The sequence below is a fragment of the Ammospiza nelsoni genome, chromosome 2 (assembly GCF_027579445.1).
Source record: "Ammospiza nelsoni isolate bAmmNel1 chromosome 2, bAmmNel1.pri, whole genome shotgun sequence".
NCBI classification, from domain to species: domain Eukaryota; kingdom Metazoa; phylum Chordata; class Aves; order Passeriformes; family Passerellidae; genus Ammospiza; species Ammospiza nelsoni.
In genome coordinates, this window is record NC_080634.1 from 114,915,076 (window position 1) to 114,937,418 (window position 22,343).

Here is a 22,343-nt window from a genome sequence, read left to right on the forward strand (position 1 = left end):
TGCTTCACAAACCCCGCTGAGGTTTGCCCAGAGGGGCGTGGGGAGCCAGGACAGGGCTGGGATTGGCCTGAGCTCGGACAGCACCAACACCAGGAGCGAGATAAGCATCTCTCTGGCCCTGCCCAGCACCTCGGAGCCTTCCCCGCCTCCCTTTTCGCCCCGCCAGGGCCCCCCAGTGCAGACACATAAATAGAGGTGCGGGCAGGAGCGGGGCTGCATCTCGAGGGATCCCAGCGCATCCCAAGGAATCCCAGAGCATCCCAGCATCCGTCCCACCCTGCAGGTAACCCGGGGGCCACGGGGATCCGGTCAGGGCCAGCCTGCATCCCCCAGAAAGGAGGGGAGGATGGACATTTCCCCAGGGAACAGCGGGAGCCCGGGGATGCTGCTCCCATGGAGTGGCTCTGCTGGAATTGGCTCTGTCGGAGGTGCCCAATTCCGCTGCTGGCTGGGGTGGGGTGTTTTGGCAATGGATGGGAGTGGTGAGGTTGGGGTGTGAGAAATCTTCTCACGGGACTCGGTGATGGTTGGAGGGGGTGTCCTGCTCTGTCTGTGTGGGGCAGCCAGGAGGGAGCTCTTGGGGAAGGAAGGAAGGAAATTCCTGTCCAGCAGCAGCTTTTCCATGGGGAGCATGGCTGGGTGTGACCGTGTTCACAGGGACCTCAGGATGAAGGAAGAGATGAGGATCTGACTCCATGTTTCAGAAGGTTTGATTAATTATTTTGTGATATATATTACATTAAAACTATACTAAAAGAATAGAAGAAAGGATTTCATCAGAAGGCTAGCTAAGAATAGAATAGCAAAGAATGATAACAAAGGTTTGTGGCTCAGGCTCTCTGTCCAAGCCAGCTGACTGTGACTGGCCATTAATTAGAAACAACCAACATGGGCCAATCACAGATGCACCTGTTGCATTCCACAGCAGCAGATAATCATTGTTTATATTTTGTTCCTGAGGCCTCTCAGCTTCTCAGGAGGAAAAATCCTAAGGAAAGATTTTCCATAAAAGATGTCTGTGACAGCTGGGTTCTCAGGTAATGGCAGTCAAATAACCACTAGATTAAAATGTGTGAATGAAAGGAAGGGGCAGAACAACTCCAGCAAAGACAAAGCAGGCCTAAGCAACCTAAATAGCAAAATCTTGCTTTAAAACCAGAAAAGCTCCAAAGTCTTTATTATTTTTTTTCAAATTGATAACGGACAGGGTCTGTGCTTTCAAGTTTTTTTTTTTTTTTATGGTTATGCAACTTGCAAATGCTTTTTGTTTAAGGAGATGTTGAGAAATAACTGCGAGTAATTGCATGCCTGCAAGAGTAGGAAATTGAGGTTATCAAAGGGTGATGATGGAAATGTAATCAAAGGTGACAATGGGAGAAGAGACCAGAGCTGGAAGGACCCAGTGCAGGAAGGAAGAAGGTGGATTTAATACAGCAGGATATAAGGGGACTCAGACAGAGGGAAGGGATCCAAAGATGCACTTAAAGGAAACACTGGGTCTTGGAAAGCTGAAAATAAATTTTAAAAAAGAGTCCTCAGCCTTTAAACAGGAAGAGGATTCAGCATGGGGTGCCAGGTGCTGTGCATCCAAGGTGTGAGTGGAGGAGGAGGGAGCAGGCACAAGGAGGGGATTTCATGCCAGGACTGACTCCCTGAAAACAGGCTGGCCAAAGAAATGGAGAACACAAAGGGGTGAGTCCCACAGGGATGCCCAACACTGGAAACATCTTCCTTAAGGAACAAAGGTTTTTGCTGCTGAAATAGAGATGGAGTGACCCCCTTGGCTTCCTTTGAAGGAAAAGGCAGGCAGTGAGGGGCACAGCAGGACAGGTTGGGAGCTGACACCCAGACCTGGAGCAGCCACAGGACAAACCACCAAAGCAGACAGAGCTTCTGTGAGCCCTGCTTCTGCCCAGGCCTGCATGCCTTCCAGGAACAATTAATCACTCATTGAAATGTAAATTATTAGCACCAACACTAGCGTGAACAAGTCCTGTTTGCCATGGGGCAGCCGTGCCAAGGCTCAGTGAGTGCTGCAGGGTGGGCTGTGCCCAGCAGTGCCCACCTGAGTGACCCCTGGGGATGGAGGGCACTGGGGCAGGGCCAGGATGGGCTTTGGCAGTGAGAGAGTCTGGTGTAGAGCAAACCCCCCCTGGCACCTGATGCTGTTGAGTCAGGGATGGAAAGACTGTAGTGTTCAGGTGGATCAGAAGGCTCACTTTAATGAAAGTAAAGGGTTTTTTATAATGTGACTTGCTAAAGTGATCCTTGGTTGGTCTCAGAGTAGGAACATCTCACACCATTGGTGACTGTGGAGAGCACACTGTGAAGAACTATAACTATAAAGAATAGTTACAGAAAGAGAGATAATAATTGTTTTAATTCCTCCCTCTAAGATTTCCACGTTTGGGAGAAATTCTCTCTGCTCTTTCTTTGAACTGAGAATCTCCACAGGCAGCTGTGGGTGACCCAACCTGCAGCCACGGGCTCATCAAGGGGATGGGGCTGATCCCCTTGGCTTTAAACTGTGGAGGGGCCCGGGAACTTCAGTGTGACACTCCCTGCGTGTGACATACCGTGTGTGTGACACTCCCTGTGTGATACACCTTCAGTGTGACCCTCCCTGCGTGTGACATACCGTGTGTGTGACACTCCCTGTGTGATACACCTTCAGTGTGACACTCTGTGTGTGTGACAGTCCCGGCATGTGACACACCCTGCGTGTGATACCCTGTGTGTGTGCCACTCTCTGCGTGTGACACTGTGTGTGTGCGTGTGCCACTCCCTGCATGTGTGACAGTCCCTATGTGTGACACTCCCCGCGTGTCACTCCCTGCCTGTGACACTCCGTGTGACACTACGTGTGTGCGTATGACACTCTTTGCGTGTGACGCTCTCTGAGTGTGCCCATCCTGCGTGTGACACTCCGTGTGACACTCCCTGTGACACACCCTACGTGTGCCCACCCTCTGTGTGACACTCCCTGTGTGTGCCCACTCTGCGTGTGACACTCCCTGTGTGACACCCGCTCCCATTTCCCCGTTTCTCCCCAGAGCCAGCCATGCCCGTCCCCGCCGCGCTCCTCCTGTGCCTCGCCTCGCTCCTGCTCGGCATCGCATCCCCCAAGCCCACCTGCGACCCCAGCGCCGCCTGCCCGCCGTGCCCCGAGGGCGGCCCGGAGGCGACACCCGGTGCCCCCGGTGCCACCAGCACCTGCTGTGCCCCGTGCCCGCGGTCCTGCCCCTGCCCGCCCCACCTGCAGCCCGACTGCGAGCTCCACGGCTTCCCCGCGGGCCGCGTCCCCGCCGGCCGCTCCTTCTACATCGACTTCGCGCGGCGGCTGTGCCGCTGCGGGGACAGCGGGGACATCGCCTGCAGCGCGCTGTGCCCGCGCCCCGAGCCCGCCTGCCGCGCCCTGGGCAGCCCGGTGGCCGATGGCTGTCCCCGGTGTGTGTGCTACGGCCCCGAGGGGATGGCGGTGCCCGCCGGGGCCTCCGTGCGCAGCGGGTCCCGGGAGTGCCGCTGCCCTGCCCTGGGCGGGGACTTGGAGTGCGCGGAGCGCCAGGAGTGAAATTCGCCTTCCCCGGGTCCCTCCGGCAGCGAAACCTCCGTGACCGTGCTCACAGGGGGCCGAGGGAGAGGGAGGAGATGAGGATCTGACTCCGTGTTTCAGAGGGCTTGATTTATTATTTTATGTTATATATTGTATTAAAACTATACTAAAAGAATAGAAGAAAGGATTTCATCAGAAGGCTCATCAAAAGAAAGAATGATAACAAAAGCTTGTGTCTTAGAGTCCAAGCCAGCTGACTGTGATTGGCCATTAATTAGAAACAACCAACATGAGACCAATCACAGATGCACCTGTTACATTCCACAGCAGCAGATAATCATTGTTTACATTTTGTTCCTGAGGCCTCCCAGCTTCTCGGCAGAAAAAGATCCTAAGGAAAGGATTTTTCAGAAAATATCATGGCTACACAAAATCTTCCTGGGCTTTGAGGCATCCTCACCGAGAGGCTTTGAGAGGAATGACAGATTTTGTCTTTACAAGCTGTGGGTCTGCTGGTGGATAAAACTGGCACTGAGAGATGAAAGAAACAATGAGGAGGGTTCCACTGATTGGTGAATGGGATAAAATAATAAGATAAAATAAACAATAGGGAGGGTTCTGCTGGTTGGTGAATGGGATTCCACTGATTGATCAATGAGATTCCACTGATTGATGAATGGAAAAAGAGATTTTGCTTTTACGGATAAACTTTAGGGTTGGCAGATAAATGAAATTGGGCGTTGAAAGGTAAAAGAAATAATGGGGGAAAGGCTAAGTTCCATAAGAATTAAAAACTAAAAGGGAGGGTTATAGAGGGAAATATATATTGGAGGGCAATCTCTGGCATCAGGCATTCTGGGCAGTCTGTGCTTCTCAAGTACCTCACCCAATGGGGAAAGAGAGAAGGGAAATGCAGCCAGGAAATAGGGATAAAAAGGAGTCTGCATCCTCCAAAAATTTGAGAGATCTCTGGGGAATGCCCCCATGGCTTCTCCCTTAATTCCAATAAAGTAAAAGGACTCCTCTGTCTCCTTTTTGGACTCTTTGAACAGCTTCAAAGGGTTCCTGAGGATGTGGGGGTTGCTCCCCTCTGAAGGGGGAGATGCCATGTTCTCTGTCATTCCTAGGCCAGGACAAGGTGTCTGCAGGGGCTGAGCTTGCTTGCTTGTGAGGTTTGTTCCACAGGTACAAACTGGCTGCTGCTGGCGTGTAACTGGAGCAAACAGAGCTGTTTGTTTATTTGGAAGGTGATTCTGCTTTTGTATGTGTTTGTGTTTATATAGGCTGTTTATATTAAACTCTCTGGATGAACTTTCTCCCAGGTGCCAGGCTTTTTGTTCCTGTAATTGTGCCCTGTGGGGGGACCAAGATCAGAGGGCTGGCTGACACCTTCTCTCCAATTTTTTCATCGGTGGTGGGTGAGCACAGCTCCTGGTTCTTAGGAGATAAATCCCTCTCCTGTCTCCACCCTCTGGAGCAAAGCCTTGGCTCACATGGGGATGGGGGCACTCAGGGCTCTGTCCTGCACAGCCACCTTGATCCCACCCAGGGCTGATGCCACTGTCAGTCCCAGTTCAGCAGGAATGCCCCAAAATGTGTCTCAGTACCTGTGTCCTTTGGATACAGTCACAGGATACAGAATGCTGCAGCTTCTGAGTGCTTTGACATATATAAATACACACACATAAATAAATATATCTGCATATAAACCCCACAGCTTCATCAGGCTGTGCTATTAACACATGCTAATTGTTTAAGGGTTGAATAAAATAATTGTTTTGTTGTTTAAGGATTGAATAAAATAAAATAATTGTTAATTGTTTAAGGATTGAATAAAATAATTGTTACCAGTGAACTTTTGAGGACTTTACTAATAAAGACACATATTTTCCTCTTGTCTTAGCTAGTGCTACTTGGGCCACACAAGGCTCTCTCCAACCACCTTGGCTGCTGGTACAGCTGGATACATTAAGTGGGTCTCTTGGATTATTTAAATTTTCTCCTCTTCTGCTCTGTCTGATGCTGTTTGACTGAAAAAAAACAAAACCAAAAAAACCCCAAAAGAACAACAACAAAACAAAAAACTCCAAAAATCCCCAGTGAGCATGTGGGTTTCAGGTGGAGGGTGAAGAAAAGGTTGGAAGAAGCAGGTGAATTTGGGTTTTGGGATGCAGCAGGGGTCTCCATCCATTGGGGAAGGGACCTTAAGGATTATCCAGTTCCAACTCCCCTGCCATGGGCAGGGACACCTTTCACAGTCCCAGGTTGCTCAGAGCTCCATCCAGCCTGGCCTTGGGCACTTCCAGGGATGGAGCAGCCACAGCTGCTCTGGGCACCCTGTGCCAGTTCACCACCTTCACAGTGAATAAATTTTTTCCTATATCTAACCTAAATTTCCCTTCTTTCAGTTTGAAGCCGTTCCCCCTTGTCCTGTCACACCAGCCCCTTGGGAATTCTCTCTTTCCATGTTTTTTTAGGTCCCTTCAGGCACTGGAAGGCCACAAGGAGGTCACCCCAAAGCCTTCTCTCCTCTGGGCTGAGCAATCCCAATTCTCTCAGCCTTTCTTCACAGGACAGCTGCTCCATGTTCCTGTTGCAGGGAAGGGAGTTTGACCTGACAACGCTTCACCCTCTTCTCTTCCCCGTTCAGTGTAAAAATCTCAGTTTTTAGCGAGGTTAAAGCTCATTGTTCACCTTCCAGACAGACACCAGACATCCCATGCCACCATGTCCACCAGCAGGACAAGAAATTCTTCTCATGGAAGGTTTCTAATTACCTGCTGTGCAGGTATTTACAAATTTACACATTCTCCAGGTATTTACAAATTACACATCCTCTATGCCCTTGTGAGATGAGGGTGTCTGAACCCATGGCGGGGGGCTCCCTTTTGTGTCTGCCGAGAATTTAAGGAGATCAGGACGGGTTTGCAAGGGCAGTGATGGGTTTTGCAGGCACAGGGATTATCCAGAGGGAGTCGGGAGGGATTTGGAAAGGCTCCTCGCTGCCTGGGGAGGCTGGTGGGCTATTTGGGGTCGTTTATCCTTTGTCACACATCTTATCTGTCTCAGGGCTCCCTGCTTTGTGTGACTGATAACCTTGGAGCAGGGGGAATGACCGACAGATGGGCAGCCCCTGCATAATGTTGGGATTGTCTGCTGTGCCCAGTGTCAGCACGGGGACAATGAGAGAGTTATTGGCCAAATATCCCTGCAAAAAGGTCCCTGTTGGCTCCTTTGCAAGCTGCTCCTTGGAGGTGGTGCAGAGTTTCTTTGCTCTGATGTGAAATACCTTCTGTCTCCAGGATCTCTGTCTGCATTTCATCACCATGAAAGCAGGAGTTGCATTATTTTACTTTTTCCATGAACAGCACAGGGAAAAAATTAAAAACTCACAGTGATCAGTTCTCAGAATTTATTCACTTAAATTGAATGTCCTGGGGTTTGGCATGCTTTGTTTGAGTGGGTGTTGTCCTGGATTCTCCAGTATAAATCCCCCAATTTGGACACAGTATTGTTGGTGTTATTTGTATTTTTCCAGATCAGATTTTGCCCAGTCTGGGCAGTTTTGTGGCTGCTCCTTCCCGTGGTCACTGTCACTTTGCACCACAGCCAGGCACATGTTTGCAGGGAAGGACTGTAAATGTTTCTCAAGAGCAAAGGAACACAGAATCTCCTGTGCATCCCTAAATGAGCCCTGAGAACTGAAACCAAAGCTGAAATTTGCAGCTCCTAAAAAGAACTCATTTTGCTCATGGAGCAATCAGGTTTTGGGGGTTTTTTTTGTAGGATCATTACTGATGTTTAGTTAGTTGTGGAAGGCACAGGGACTTTCCTCATCCTGTTAATCATAAAATGGTTGATTTAAATAGATCCATGCTTTAGCCCTCAGTCCTTTAATGAGGGCCTGCCTCACGAGGCTGTCAAACATTAAAATATTCATGAATGAAAGCCCATCAGGAGCTTCCTTTGGGCACAGGTCTGTCAAGAAGTTGAAGTGTTTGCCCAAGTCCTTCTGCCGTTTCCAGCAGCCTTCCAGAAGTGAATTCCTCAGGTGGGGTTCACAAACAGCTTTAGCACCCAGACTGCATTTGCAGAGCCCAATGTGGGGGGCTGGCTGCTTGCCATTTGTTTTTTCCCCAGTTTTTTCCCCCTGAGAAATCATCCATGGCAGGTGATTTCTGATCAGGATGAGAACAGAGGTTTCCTAGAGGACCCCCTGATTAAATTAGAACATGGTCACTCACTGTTGGTAATGGACTGACACATCCCTCTAGAAATAATTTTTCTTTGAAATTTGAGGCAAAGGAGAGAGGTAACATTTGACACTTTTGAAAGTGTCATTATTGTCATTTTGTGTCATTTTGAATTTCATTATAGGAAATTTTAAGCTGCCCTGATATGCCAAAGGTGCAGTGCATTTATTAACAGCAAATTGCACAAGGATGGGAGCTACACACACACACACACACACACAAGTGTATTTGGGTTTTTATGATTTAATAGGAGTGCTCTGGGCTGGGAACAAAGTGGGGATTGGTGAAAGGTTGGGCTCTGTGATCTTGGAGGTCTTTTCAACTTAATTGATTCTGTTCTATGATTTAGCTTCAGCATTGTGCATCTCCACTAAAACCAGCTTTTTAAAATCATTCTGATACTGCATCCACAGCAGCACCCTCAGCTCAGCTCTCCAAGGCTGTTGGGCTTTTTCCAGCACTGGCTTTGAATCCTGGAGTGATTTGCAGAGTCATTACTCATGGCTATTCACAGTTCAGAAGTTCAATAGACACCAAAAAAAGTCCAGGGTGTGTAATCAAAGATTAATTGTTGCCAGTTTCCAAAGAAAGGAAGGGGGAAACAAAACAAAACAAAACAAAACAAAACAAAACAAAACAAAACAAAAAAAAAAAACCCACAAAAAAACCCCCCAAAAACCAAAAAACCAAACCAACAAAACTATAAGAAAGCAAAACCAGTTGTTTGAAAGCAGAATGGAGGATCTTATAGATAAATTATGTTTCTGGAGCTGCTGAAAGTGTCCCTGTGTGTACAAGTGAGTCAGGAACATTGTTTCCAGCATCTGGAAAGTTGGGAGAGCAGCATAGGCATTACCTAACAAATGCCAACCCAGTTCCTCAAAACCTTTGGAATTTTGCCATTTTGAATTTAATTTGATGATGATGCATAAAATTTTCAAGAGATTTCAGGTCTGGATCCAGCTACAGTACTGAGTTAAGAAACTTAATCAGAATCAGCTGTGCAAAACAGTCCTTTTGTATATAAAAAAAAAAAAAAGTAACAGAAATATTGTCTCTTCTTCCTGGCCTTAATTGGGATCCTGCCCATGGAACTACAGATATTGTAAGTATCTTAGAAAAATCAGTATCTGCAGTAATTGAATTTGTAATTATTGTAATTGCACACATCAGTAAATACCCTTGTCTTTTCTGTGTGCTAGTCTCTGCTGAGAGCAAGGAGTCTAAACCTGACACACCAAACAGGGCCATGAACTGAGCTGTGCAGAAACGTGAGCAAACAGAATTTGATGAATGGTACAAAATTAAGGGAAGTGCCCATAGTTTGTAGCTCATAGAGAGAAGTTGCAGGAGAAGGGACACACACAACCCTCAAGATGAAAAGTCAATCACTGGTTACTCAATCACGGAAGGTTGGAAAAATCCTCTGAGATTGAATCCAAGCTGTTCCTGGTCCCCAACTTGTCCCCAGCCCAGAGGTCTGAGTGCCATATCCAGGCCTTCCTTAGGCATCTCCAGGGATGGGGACTCCAAACCTCCTGGGCAGTCCCTGCCGGATGTTTAACAAACCTTTAATTGAATAAATTGCTGCTGCTGTCCCAGCTGAGCCTGCCCTGGCCCAGCCTGAGGCCGCTCCCTCTGCTCCTGTCCCTGTTCCCTGGAGCAGAGCCCGACCCCCCGGCTGTGCCCTCCTGGCAGGGACTTGTGCAGAGCCACGAGGGCCCCTGAGCCTCCTTTGCTCCAGCCTCAGCCCCTTCCAGCTCCCTCAGCCCCTGCTGGGGCTGCAGCCCCTGCCCAGCTCCGTTCCCTGCCCTGGACACGCTCCAGCCCCTCCAGGCCCCTCCTGCACTGAGGGACCCAAAACTGGGCCCAGCCCTGGAGGTGTGGCCTCAGCACAGAGGGACAATCCCTGCCCAGCATGATCTGCATGTTTCTTCAAGACTTCTAAAAAATGTAACTTGGAAAATTCTTGGATCTTAGCAAAACATTATCTAAATTAATTTTTATTACCACAGACACATTTAGTGTTTGCTTCAGTTCGTATTTAGGATTCAGGATCAAAATAATGGAAAGTGTGCAAGGAATAATTTTCAGGAGTGGGCCCAAGGGCCTCAGCTCCTGCTTTGTGCCAGTGGTGCCCCAAAGTCCAACAGAGAAGGGAAATACCCACAGGTGTTCCCTCATTACTTCACAAGCCCAAGATCACACCTCATTTGCATCAGGAAGAGAAACCAAACTTCACCTGCACAGGTCACATTGCTTTCAGATTTTAGGATGATATCTAAATGGTGATTTTTAATTCTGTGTTTTAAATACACAACAGATGTAATCCCACACACCTCACACACTCTGAACTTGCATGAGTTTATATATGGATAAATAAATATCTAATGTGTCCCAGCCATGTCGTTGGGTTGTTTTAGCAGAATCCTCATTTCACACTGTGTGTGTAGTTTATTTTCCTTTGCTTTAGCTTTGAGGATATTGCTCTGGTTTTTATGAAGAGAGTTACTTAGGAAAAGCCCTAAACTGCAGACTAAGGACTTTGTAAACTGATGCTCCACAAAAGCAAACCAGTTCACCAGTTATTTACAACTATTTACTTCTGATTCCTGTAATGGCTTCTTGAAGAGGGGATTTATCTCTCAGGGGAATTTGAAACCATCCAACTAAAAATACTCAATATGGGACCTCATTTTGTTGACATAATCATATAATCACAGAATGGTTTGGGTTGGAAGGAACCTTAAAGATAATCCAATTCTAACTTCCCTGCCATGGCAGGGACACTTTTCACTCTCCCAGGTTCCTCAGAGCTCCATCCAACCTGACCTGGGACACTGCCAGGGATCCAAGGGCAGCCCCAGCTGCTCTGGGCACCCTGTGCCAGGGCCTGCCCACCTTCACAGGGAAGAATCTTCTCTAGGATCCAATCTAACCCTACTCCCTCTCAGTCTGAAGCCATTCCCCTTTGTACTTTACAGGTGGGGGATTTTTTTTTTTGTTAGGTTGTTTATTCATTTCAGATTAAGGAAAAAATTGCTGCCTGGCAGCAGTGGAGTTAAAATTATTTCCAGGAGTTATTGGCACTACTCTCAGACACCCCTGTAATGCCAGACAAGGAAATGATAAATACTCCTTTGTCTAGAACACAAACTACTTGTCTATCCACAGATTAACCCTTTAACCACAAAGCATCATCCAAAATCTGCTCTCTTCCCTTCTGGAGGCACTCATGGGTGTCGCCATGCCAGATGCTGGGGAAGAGACAGCAGGAATAAATAATGCTCCAGCAGGAATAAGTAATGGTCCAGTGCTCAACAGAAGTAAATCCAAGAGTACCTACATCTGATTTAATCTCTGCTGAGCAGGACTTGCTGGATATGAAATGAGTTTGAGATTCTTAGTTGAGAAGAATCTTGTAACAAAGGAGCTGCTCATTTCCTGAAGATTTCTGATTTGGTAGAACATGGTAATTTTAGATGTGTGTTACAATCTGGCTAAACAAGTTAACACATGGGATTTGCAGAGAGGAAGTGTTTTCAAATAAATCACTACCATATATGCTTGGAACCATTATTTGGAGTTTGATGTCCATGCCATTTTAATGGATAATTTTGAAACAACAACAAAAAGAAAACCCCACCCAAAGTCACAAACATTGTGGACTATTTACCTGCTTATTCCTTCTTTCATCCAAGCTGCTCCTGCATTACAAAAGCGTAATAAAAATCCCCACACTGGTAAGAACTAGTAAACATTTTTCTTCATTTGCATAAACAAGAAACCCCAAACAAATACAAGAGCCAAGGACTTTCCCTGGCCAAGAACTGGTTAAATAGTTTGAAACTATGCTCAAGATTTCCTGAAAACGTATTTGTCTTTCAGCCAAACAATACTGTTAAAGCAACGTAAATGCTTTGCTTCCAAAATGTGCTTTTTCTGTTCAGAGAGCAGCAGTGTAAAAATAAATCATCCATGAAGCATATTCTCATTTTTAATTTCATCCCTTGATAGATTAGTTGCTGCAAAATCCCTTAATAACCAAGGACAGAAAAGTTAGAGGGTTCACATTTTAAAGATTGTCAATTGTACAGACCCAGTGCTGCAATCCTTGGGCAGGGCATGGGCAGCTTCTGTCACCACCTGAAACACTGGATTTTATTAACACCAACTCTGAGTCTTTATGTGTCTACAAGGTTGGAAAGGCATTTCCCTGCCTTCTCACACCTTGCTTTTCTCTGGCAAAACCAACTGTGATCACTCAGCAGGTCCTAAAGAACTAAGTCACAGAAAAGGAACAGATTTTGTATTTCCAGGTGACAGGAATGAACAAATTACCTGATTTGGGCAATCACCAAAAAAAACACATCAGTGCCAATTTCACTGCACTTTGCACTGGACCATCAGGTTCCTGTAGGACTTGAAAATTAAACAGCCCAGAAGGTCTCTGAAGGAGTTGAGCATTCCAAGGGCAGGGAAGGGGGGAAGGAATCCATGCTGAGTTTGAGTTTGGCAAAATGAAGCTGCTTTAGTCCTCAGCAGAGGGAAGAGCAAAGTGCATCCAGCTGCTGGTTGGGTGGTTTGCACACCACAGTCACATGTGCATGTTCATGGATCTGCTATCTTCAGGAGGTGGTGAGAGCTTGAATTTATTATTAGGAAACCAAAACATTTTACTCAATTGTTTAACATGCGAGATTTTCATGAGGGAACGAAGGTTAGTTACATTTCCAACAGGATTTCAAAACTACATCTTGCCTGTTCAGCTCTAAGCCAAACGTAAGGCTGAAAGGTTGAAGAGACTAATCAAAGGAACAGAAGGCAGAAAGACAGTAACAATACAATACCTAAAGATGGGTAATTCACACATTTTTGACATTTGTGTCTTGCATAGACAAATACTTATTCATTTTTTTTTCTCCCAAGACAACTCAGCTTCAGAAAACAAAATGTTAAATCAACTTTAATTACAATTAAATGCATGTGTTCCAATTTTTCAAAACACCAGGGTGTTGTGGATTTTTGTTTAAGTGCAACTATCATCCCTTGGAAAGGCTTTGGGCTGCCAAGTTCCTGAAGTCAGGAAGGTGGACTTGTGATTCTTCCAGAAACAAATCCATGGATTATTTCACTCTGAGGTGGAAGGGACTAACAAGGAGTCCAGCTCCCCAGGGAATGGCCCAGGTGGGGATCAGAGCTGTGCCCTGGTGTCACTGGCACCAATCTCTGACCAACTGAGCCAAGCTCAGGCCAGGAGTTGGGCTTTGAGCCACGTGTGCTCCTATTCCACTCCAATATCCACGGACCTAAAGCTATTTTGGAAGCACAGGAACTGGGAACTGCAATTCCTCACTCAGCTCTGCCTCCTGGCTGCATCTTGAACATCAAAAAAAGATTTATTTGTTGCACCCCAGGTCACCACAAAATCCTGCCCTGCCAAGCCCTTCATCCATACCCAGGTTTCCATGGAAAAGACCCAGGTGTGCAGGCAAGGAGAGCTCTCCAAATATTCCTGACAGAGAGCAGGTACCAGGAGAAGGCAAATGAGCCTGACATGGATCCATGTGGAGCTTCCCTGAGGTCAGCAGGACTCCACTGAGACACAAAATCCAGATGGAGGAAACTTTCTGCAGAGCCAGAGCTGATTCTGAGCATTTTCTGACGTGATTATTTCTTTGTAACAGTCATTCAGAAACTTCTCCTGATCGTTTTGGAATTGATTTACTGAACTGCAATGCGTCCAAAGTTAATAAAAAACAACAGAAAATTGCCTTGCCTGTTCCAGGAATATTGAAAAAAATTGGACTGAGAACCCTGTTTTGGGTTAGAGTGAAAAAATATAAAAATTAAAAGTTTCAATAATTGTGTTTGCAGAAGAATCACATTGATCCAAAAACCAAATTAGTTCCATTGCATATGAATATGACTTTAACTGGGGGCAGGGGGAATTATACACAGACTCAAAGTCAGATCCCCTGTAAAGACTTTTTAACTAATGTAAACATGTACTTTTCCTGAATGGTGATGCTTTGCTGAAACCAGCAATCCTTCCTACACAGAAAAAAAAAAAAAAAAAAAAAAAAAAAAAAAAGAAAAGATAAAAAACCCAAAGTACTCTACTTGTTTTTTCTTCTTTTAAATTATGAAAAGAACAAGCAAGCACTTCCCTGCAGTTCACACCCACTACAGAATTCTCACTGAACTGAAAGAAAATATTTGAGTTTCACATGTTAAGCAATACTTTTACACTGGTGAAGCCTTTTCAGTTTTAGGAATTCAAGCCCCTATATTTTTTTAATGTTTCTAATCTGACAGTGAAACTATTCCATATTCCCCTTTCACAGTAAACTCTGTCAGCTTCAGTCTCCAGGAGTTGATAAAGTAGCTGAAGACAAGGTCATGTTTTGGAAGAATAGAACTTCTGCTGCATGTAAGGTGGGGGGAGTAATAATTTAAAATAAAAAAAAAAACTAACTAGAAAATGGCTTCTTTCTGAAAAATAAACTTTCAGAACTTTGCAAACCCTGAGGCCTGGTTGTTTCCAATAAAAACCCCAAACAAACCAACAAATATAATCTGCTATTGAATGGAGATGGTGGGGGTAATGGAGCACTCTTGGAGTTAAAAACAACTAAAAACAAAAATACAGAATCTGAGTTCCAGTAATCTGAGCTATCTTTTGTAGGGGCTGAATGCTTCCAAAGGAGCAGGATCTGTACATGGTTTGTCTTTTAAAGTGTTTTGGGGTCAAACTGGATTTGACAGCAGCCTTTGAGACAGCCAAGCTATGCCAAAGCCTTCCTAATTCATCTCCCATTATTCATTTCCTGTGCTGTTTATCAAACATGGCACATGAGTGGCAAAGCAGAGAAATCAGAAGAAAACAAATTCCTAGAAATCACCAGTCCAGTGGAGCAGATCATGACAGCCCTTGAACTAAGGAAGATCCTCAGCCAGGACCCAGTGAGAGCCAGAGCAGAAACACCTCTTGTGCTGAGTGAAAACCATTTTAAAAAATTACTCCCAGTCACTGAGAACTCCTGTTATCCTCCATGTGTGTGTGGCAATGCCACTGAAATTTCCTCCTGAAGCTTTTCTTCCTACCAACTCAGCCTTGCCTTGGAAGACAACTGGCCATGAGCAGCCTCCAGCCACCTCAGCATGTCCAGCAGCACAATCCTCCATCCTCCTGGAGCCAAGGGGACCTCAGCAAGTGCCTGAGTGCTCTGAGAAGCAGAAATTAAGTATTTAATAAATATCTGCATCTGCCAAAGGGCTTTGTTCAAATACAGTGTCTGAGGATTCTAAAGGTGACCACCTTTCTCCCTGTCATGTTAGAAGCACACCCAGATTTGGTGAAAATCAGAAGGAAATTCTGGCTTTGATCTAAGCCAACACTGTGACAAATGGACAGGGACAAAAGAGGGTGTTGATCATAGCATGAGGCTCTCGAGTCTCTTATTTGTACTCAACAATGGGAAATACAAAGTTCCAAAAGCAAATGTTCATGGATAGACAATCACAGACTTCAAACTTTGGGAAAATGAAAGAAATGAACTGTTACCACAACAAAAAAAAAAAATTCCCAAACCAAAACCAAACCAAAACCCAGCTGTTTTTATCACCAGCTCTTCGTTTTTTAAATGACACACAAGGATTTCCTACTCTAACAAAGCCTGCTGTATATTCTGGTAGTAAACTTCAGATCTGGAGAAATTTTATATAAATCCATGTTATATTTTTCTTTTTGTATTAGGGGAAAATATTTCAAATGCAATAAAATAGCAGAATTCATGACTGTATAGTAGGCAACTTTTCTTTTTTTTTAGATTCAGTTGTACAAACTATAAACTGTTAAATTTCTCTAATAATTGGAAAAGTTGTGGGTATTTGAACTTACTTACCTGAATATTCATTTAGCAAATATTTTCAGATACAAGTCTAGATACAGAGTTATGCAATTTGAATATTAGTTTACACATAATATAAATCAATGTTTGACAATATCAAAATCCCATCAAACAGTGGGCCCTTCTTATGCTATTATCAAATATAGTATATCACTGTGGGATAGCTGAGAATCATAGAATGCTAGCGTAGGCTTGTTTATTAAATTGGGTCAATTTTCAGACCTTCCAAATAGGAATACTAAACATTTATTTTTCCCCTCTGGAAATTATTTTTTTTCCTCCTGCTTAATACAGTTGTCATCCCAATTTCTAGTGAATTTATAAAAATATTTTTTTTTATCCAATAACCCCAGCAAGGTAAAAATAGGAGTTTTTATAGCAAATGATAAACAGGCTCACGGACTATGAGAGAAACTAAACTTATTTAAATTGCCATACATTCTCTACTGAATCACACATCAACAGTTCCTTTTTATGTGTGTTGCTGTCCACCTCAGACTAGCAGTTTTTAAGGTGCAGAAGCATCTTTCAAATATATGCATCTAACTCAATAATCAAGTTTCACACACTAGTGTCACATGCTTTAAATTTACATCACCTGCCCATCAAAAGCTGTGTTAAATAACAGCACTAATTGAAACTGCATAATTCATCAGAAACTGCAGCACTTCCAATTCAGAGAACAAAGGGGTGCTTACGTGGTTCTTTATATTACTAGATATAATTTTTTGAAATAAGGAAAGGAAAATAAACAAAAAAAACCCCAAAAAAACAAACCAAAACACATTTGAAAGAAGTTGCTGCACCTGCAAAAACACTCTTTAAGCTTACTATGAAATACAAAAAAGTGCACCCTTCTATATCTACATATAAAACATATTAGAAATAAAACTTGTGTAAAATGTTTGCTGTGCAAACTATAAAAAGTCAGTCAGTCAGTCCATTCTTTTTCCTAAGTGTTTTTTCCCTCCAGGCTCTCTGGCTCCTACTGCAGAGAGTCGCTGTTGTCCAGGACCAGCCCGCCGATGTTGGCTGTCGAGAGGTCGCCGCCGTCGTCGTCGCCGCTGTCCACGGACTCGTCCTCGCTCTGCCCGGCCATCATCACCTGCTGCACCGCCAGCGTGGCGCCGTCCGAGGACAAGGACTGCAGACTGTCCACGTTCATGTTCACTGGGGCTGTGATGGTCACGACAGCACCTGCAGGAGGCACAACCACAGCACTTCAGCACCGCTCTGGCCTTCTCTTTATGGGGCTTTTTGCTATCAACAGCTACCACAGAACACTGATGTCTAATCAACAGTTACCCACCACAGAAACTCAAGGAACTACATCAAAATAGAAGATATATAGGCTGTCAAATAGTTAAATGTCAGAATTAGGTTGGTCAGGAATCTTAAACTTTGTGTTGTGAATCTTAAATCTGTCTTATGGACACCCACTACAGCAATTCTCCAGTCAAGTCACCACAAGGCCATTTCTGCAAAGTGTTCCAGCTTAATTCCTTGCAGAAAAAGGGTAGATTCAAGGTTCAAAATGTTCAAGTTTCAAAAGGTTCAGATTCAAGGTAACTTCAATAGATAAAGCCGTTGTCAGATCCAGCAGAGGTTTGTCACAGACATGTTTAATGAAAAATCTTTTTTTTAAGATTTTTTCTTTTAAGAAGCTGAGAAGCTTCAGAAACAAAATGTAAACAATAATTATCTGCTGCTGTGGAATGCAACAGGTGGATCTGTGATTGGTCTCATGGGGTTGTTTCTAATTAATGGCCAATCACAGTCTAACTGTCCAGATTGTCTCAGTCAGTCACAAGCTTTTGTTATAACTCTTTTTCTATTCTTAGCTAACTTTCTGATGAAATATTTTCTTCTATTCTTTTAGTATAGTTTTAATATAATATATATCAGAAAATAATAAATCAGCCTTCTGAAACATAAAGTCAACATTCTTGTCTCTTCCCTCATCCTGAAACCCCTGTGAACAGCGTCACAGTGGCTGAGGGAAAATTTCTTACAAACTGGAAAGAATAAAGCACCAAGCAGCAGGACAGAAAGGATGATCCTGGCATTAAAGCAGTTATTTATCTTGTTTAAAGTAAATCTTTTTGTTTGATCTGACACTGAGGAAGTTACTTCAGTCAAAGTCTGTGGAGGTTCTGTGATATTTTTCTGCCTCTCATTGTGAGGCAGATGAGGAATTGCAGCAGCCATGAAGCTGCAGCCCAGTGCTGCTCATCCAACAGGACACTCCTGATGTGCACACAGAGAGAACTCAGCTGTACATCTCAGTTTTACATCTTTTATTCTGTAATTTCATAACTTTTGAAACAAAAGCAAGTTTCTCAACATGAATTCCAATACAATACCCTTGCTAAAACCACAGAAAAGTGTTAAAGAGAGGAAAAAGTGACACATTTCTGTTATGCTTTCCCGGATTAAAACCACGTTTATACAGAAATATCCAGAAGTTTCCCTCCCAGCACAGGCATCAAACCTTCCCTTTTCCCCGTTAGAGTGGAATTAATTTATGATCCATGTTCAGGCAGCTCTCCTCACCATCTGACATCGTGAGCTCGTTGGATTGCTGCTGAGCAACTCCTGAGGCAATGGAGTCAGGCCAGAACCTCTGCACTGGTCGGTTTTGGGCTGTTTTCTTCTTTGTTTTTGGAGTTTCAGAACAACTGGAATCCAGCATTGGCTGAAGAATCCGCCTTCTAGCATTGATAAACCTAAATACAATCAAGGGCAAGGTGAACTTAGGATCAGTTGGCTGTAAATTCTGTGTCTCTCACATTCACAAAGTATGCAGCAAGAAAAATAAAATTAGGAATATGAAATCTTCTATCAGCTGGGCTTCACATTCTTTTTAAAGTGTAGAGCCACTCCTAGAACATCTGCATCCTTCAATTTTGGCAAACTAGCTAGGAAAGCACTTCTATCATTTTGCACTAACAGCATTTTTCCCCCACCTCAGAAGGAAAAATTCTCCAGACAGCACAACAGATGTATGTACCCTTCAGGATCTTATTAAAAACTAAGCACCAGAAAACCTGCTGACAGCCCAGCTCAGAAAGCTGATACTCCTCTCATTAGGGTTCACCTAAAGTCTAGCCCCTGCCTAACCTGCTTTGTTTGGTCTGGTTTAATTTACTCCCTTAAGCTTCTGCATTACTTATTTCACAGGCTCCCTGCCTTTCCAAGGGCTCCTGATCCAGGAGATGACAGCAAACACATTTGTCAGGTCTGTCCTGGTTCATTTCAGTTCTCTGATTTTCACTTGCTTACTTTAGCATGCTAATTGCTGTCCTTCCCCTTTCTGCTAGTGAACAAGAAAATACTGGAACTGAATCAACTTCAACATATGAGCTATGGCAGGGAGTTGTGACTGAAGATACCATCTTCAAAAAAATACAAAAATATCCAGGTCCCAAGTTTACCTGCAATGGGAGGAAATCAGGTGCAGCTGGCAGGTTCCTAAGTTGTAACAGAATGCTCTGCAAAGACAGCAGTCAGATCCCAGCACAGAGCTCCATGGGCACATCTCACAAGGCACAGCCACCCTGTTCCACTTTTGGAACCAGTGTTCTGTCACTATCTTGGCTATTTCCCCCCTGGACCCCTCCACAGCCTCACAGCCAGTGTCCTCTTTGAAATCTGAGGCAGATCCCAGTGGGACTTTGCTGCAGCAATTTTAGGAACTGATGCCACAAGGAGAACAGGACATGTGTCAGCACCTTCCCTCCTCTCTTCTGCAGGGCAGGTGTCTTATCTTACACCTCCAGCAAAGATAAGACATGACAGAACCTGCTTATCCATGAACTGGTGGAGCTGAGGAACTGCCTCTCCATTCAGAGAGAGCATCCTTTGATACAAGAACAGAATCTGCTAACAGTAACTTAACCACCTGCAGCCACCAGGCCACTAAAAATGCCTTTAGACTTCAACTTCTTTACTTGCAGAAGAGAGATGAGAGTACTTCCATCTCTCTCAGCACTGGAACAGAACCCAGTTCCTAGTGCTGCAATGTTTTCTGGAGTCCTTATATAATTTAAATGGCATGAGTATTATCATACCTTATAAAAATAATGTGCTTGTGTGCCAGTGCATAGCTCTTGTATTTCTATACGTGTTTTGTAACATATGTAGAATATTTAAGTTGAATTCCAGATGTCCAAGTTATCCTCCTCCCTATTTCTGAGCTGTAAGCACATGGAGACAAGGACAGATATTAAGGGTTTTGTTCTTACCAGTTGTTAACCTGGAGTAGTGTCAGATTTGTTTGTGCTGCAATCTGCTTCTTCTCATCCTCTGTTGGATATGGATGCTACAGAGGCCAGAAAAGCAAACAAAAAAGGCATAAGCTTGTTTTTCATCTACTCATTAAAAATAAGAACTCCTTTATTACATCTGATTAAAAAGAGAGGATTAAGGCCACCTGACTCATTAAAACACAAACCTTAGAAAACCTCACAAACTTTTATAGACAAAAATAATTCAACCAAGAGTGCTTCACTACACAAAACCTGATTTTATCCTTGAGAGTGTCTGTGGCACCATGAAGCTGCTGCTGTGTAATTCAGAAGAAAAAGCTTCTCATGGCTGACAGTCTTTATTAAAGAGCGTGATCCCTGGGCAGCACAGCATGTGAGCAGCTCTGATTAGTTCTGCTGGCCAGGGCAGTGTCATATGAGAGAAGTGAGGAGCACTCAGTTAAATAAAGGAGCACTGGAGTTAAATAAAGCTGCTCTAAGCAGATGAGGACAGGGCACGTAACACAAGAAGTGCACACGCAGCTTCCCTGCATCAGTTCTCTGCTGCAAATAGTTGTAAAAGGCAAAATATCAATCAAGTCAGCATTGAGATAGCCTGGGAGCCATTTATCCTTTCAGAGTATTCATGCAAAGGGAGGACAATTGAAAGCACAAGCAGATAGTGACATGCTTGGTACACATCAAAGAACTGTAAAGGAGATGAAGACAGAAAATGTGAAATACCCCTAAAACACTGCAAAATACAGGTGGGATTACTTTTCCTTGTGCCATGAACCAGGGTGTAGAGAGAATTAAGTTCTCAACACAGTGAAATGAAGAAAGGGTCCTTGTAAAAGCACTTATTGAGACCATGCAGTACAAATGTAACATATTTATTAAAACATTACTAAAAGCCAACCAGCATTAGACTGTGGAACTACTCCAAATGACTCCAAGGAAAGCTGAACTGAGATTCCATAACTGACAACAGAATAAATTCACCTTGTTTATGAAGAAAAATTGTGAGAGATCACATGAAAGAGCTACATAAAAAACTGCCCATGCTCAGTCCTTACCCCTATGTGCTGAAAAAGCCAAGATCTCATCACATTTGTAGCGTGCTTGGGAAGAACTCCTCTCTTGTTTTTTGATGAGCCATCATCTTGATGCAAGATGCCTAGATCTTGGTTTAATTGCAACTGGAGCTGCACATTTAATTTTAGGAGAAATAAAGCAGTTAACATAGTAATGGCAGTTCTGTATCAATAAATGAAAACTCATTTATAGAAGGAATGAAAAGAAATTAGGCTTGAATATCTTGAATATACTCACTGTGTGCAAACATAAACAACTATGGAAGCTGTAAAATATTACTGATTTAAGACTTAAATGAAGGATAAAATAAAATTAATTATTATGCTGCAGTTGCAAAAAAAGATGCTAAAGGTCCTGCTAAATAAATGCATTAAATTCTCAAAGAGCATTAAGATCCATACAGCAGAACCTATAATACACTTTACAACATTCATACTACTTCCTAAATATTCATATTTCTTTATCTTTGTTTTTCACTTCCTATGGATTCATCAAATCATTTGCACATTGGTTATATGAATGTTGGGAATACATTCTTAAATGCTTATGCAGAAATAGAAAGAAACAGCACAATTTATGTGCTGTCCTATAAGATTTTACTTCAGACAATTGTAACCAAAATAATTCTAAATCAGGTTTTCCAGACGAATTGGAGCAATTTCTTAAGCCAATCAATATGTAGGAAATTCATTTTAAACAAGGTTTAGACTATCAAATTACTACAAATATATATCTGGAGCACATTTTAATTTCCAAAGTAATGTCTTACATTCTAAATAACCTGCTTGCATATGGAGGCTTTATAATGAACTTTCAATAGCTTTTCTACAGTGCTTTTCCCTACCTCCACAGCATTCTGAAACACTAAAGAAGGATTTTCAATTAGTGACCTATGCATAGGTGGCTTTGGAGACTCCAACTAACATCAAGTGTAGTCACAGATGTATACAGGAGGTCAGCTCCTTTTTTATTTATAGGCTAGAGGCATTATTTTTCTCTCAATATTTTATTTTTTTCCATTAAAGGTAAAAAAACCCTCAATTTTTCCAAATCCCTTCAGTCCAGGAGTGTAATTTTACACATTTCTTTCTGAGAGGTGTGTGAGGACAGAGCTGTCTGTGTTCTAGAGGGGGACATGGCTGAGTACAGATATTCTCCTGCCAATTCAAAGAACACTCTGTGCACACTTTTTTGGTTGGAAGGCCAGAAAAAGGGGGAAAAGAAACCAGTGAGTCAGTGATTACCAACAGATTTTATGCTGGGGAGATGGGAGCTCCTCATT

The 22,343-nt window shown here is 43.6% G+C and overlaps 1 protein-coding gene across 2 annotated transcripts in view; it reads right to left on the reverse strand.

The window, feature by feature from the left end:
• Positions 1 to 15,542: 15,542 nt before the first annotated feature.
• PKNOX1 (PBX/knotted 1 homeobox 1) overlaps positions 15,543 to 22,343 on the reverse strand; it is a 36,365-nt gene continuing 29,564 nt past the window's right edge. For both annotated transcript variants that reach the window (XM_059466181.1, XM_059466182.1), the window contains exons 9-12: positions 21,043 to 21,171; positions 19,964 to 20,040; positions 18,273 to 18,445; positions 15,543 to 16,916 (exon numbers count right to left, since the gene is read on the reverse strand). In XM_059466181.1, the coding sequence (XP_059322164.1) occupies positions 16,705 to 16,916; positions 18,273 to 18,445; positions 19,964 to 20,040; positions 21,043 to 21,171 (591 nt within the window). In that variant the 3' untranslated portion in view covers positions 15,543 to 16,704. The remainder of the gene's footprint in view (positions 16,917 to 18,272; positions 18,446 to 19,963; positions 20,041 to 21,042; positions 21,172 to 22,343) is intronic.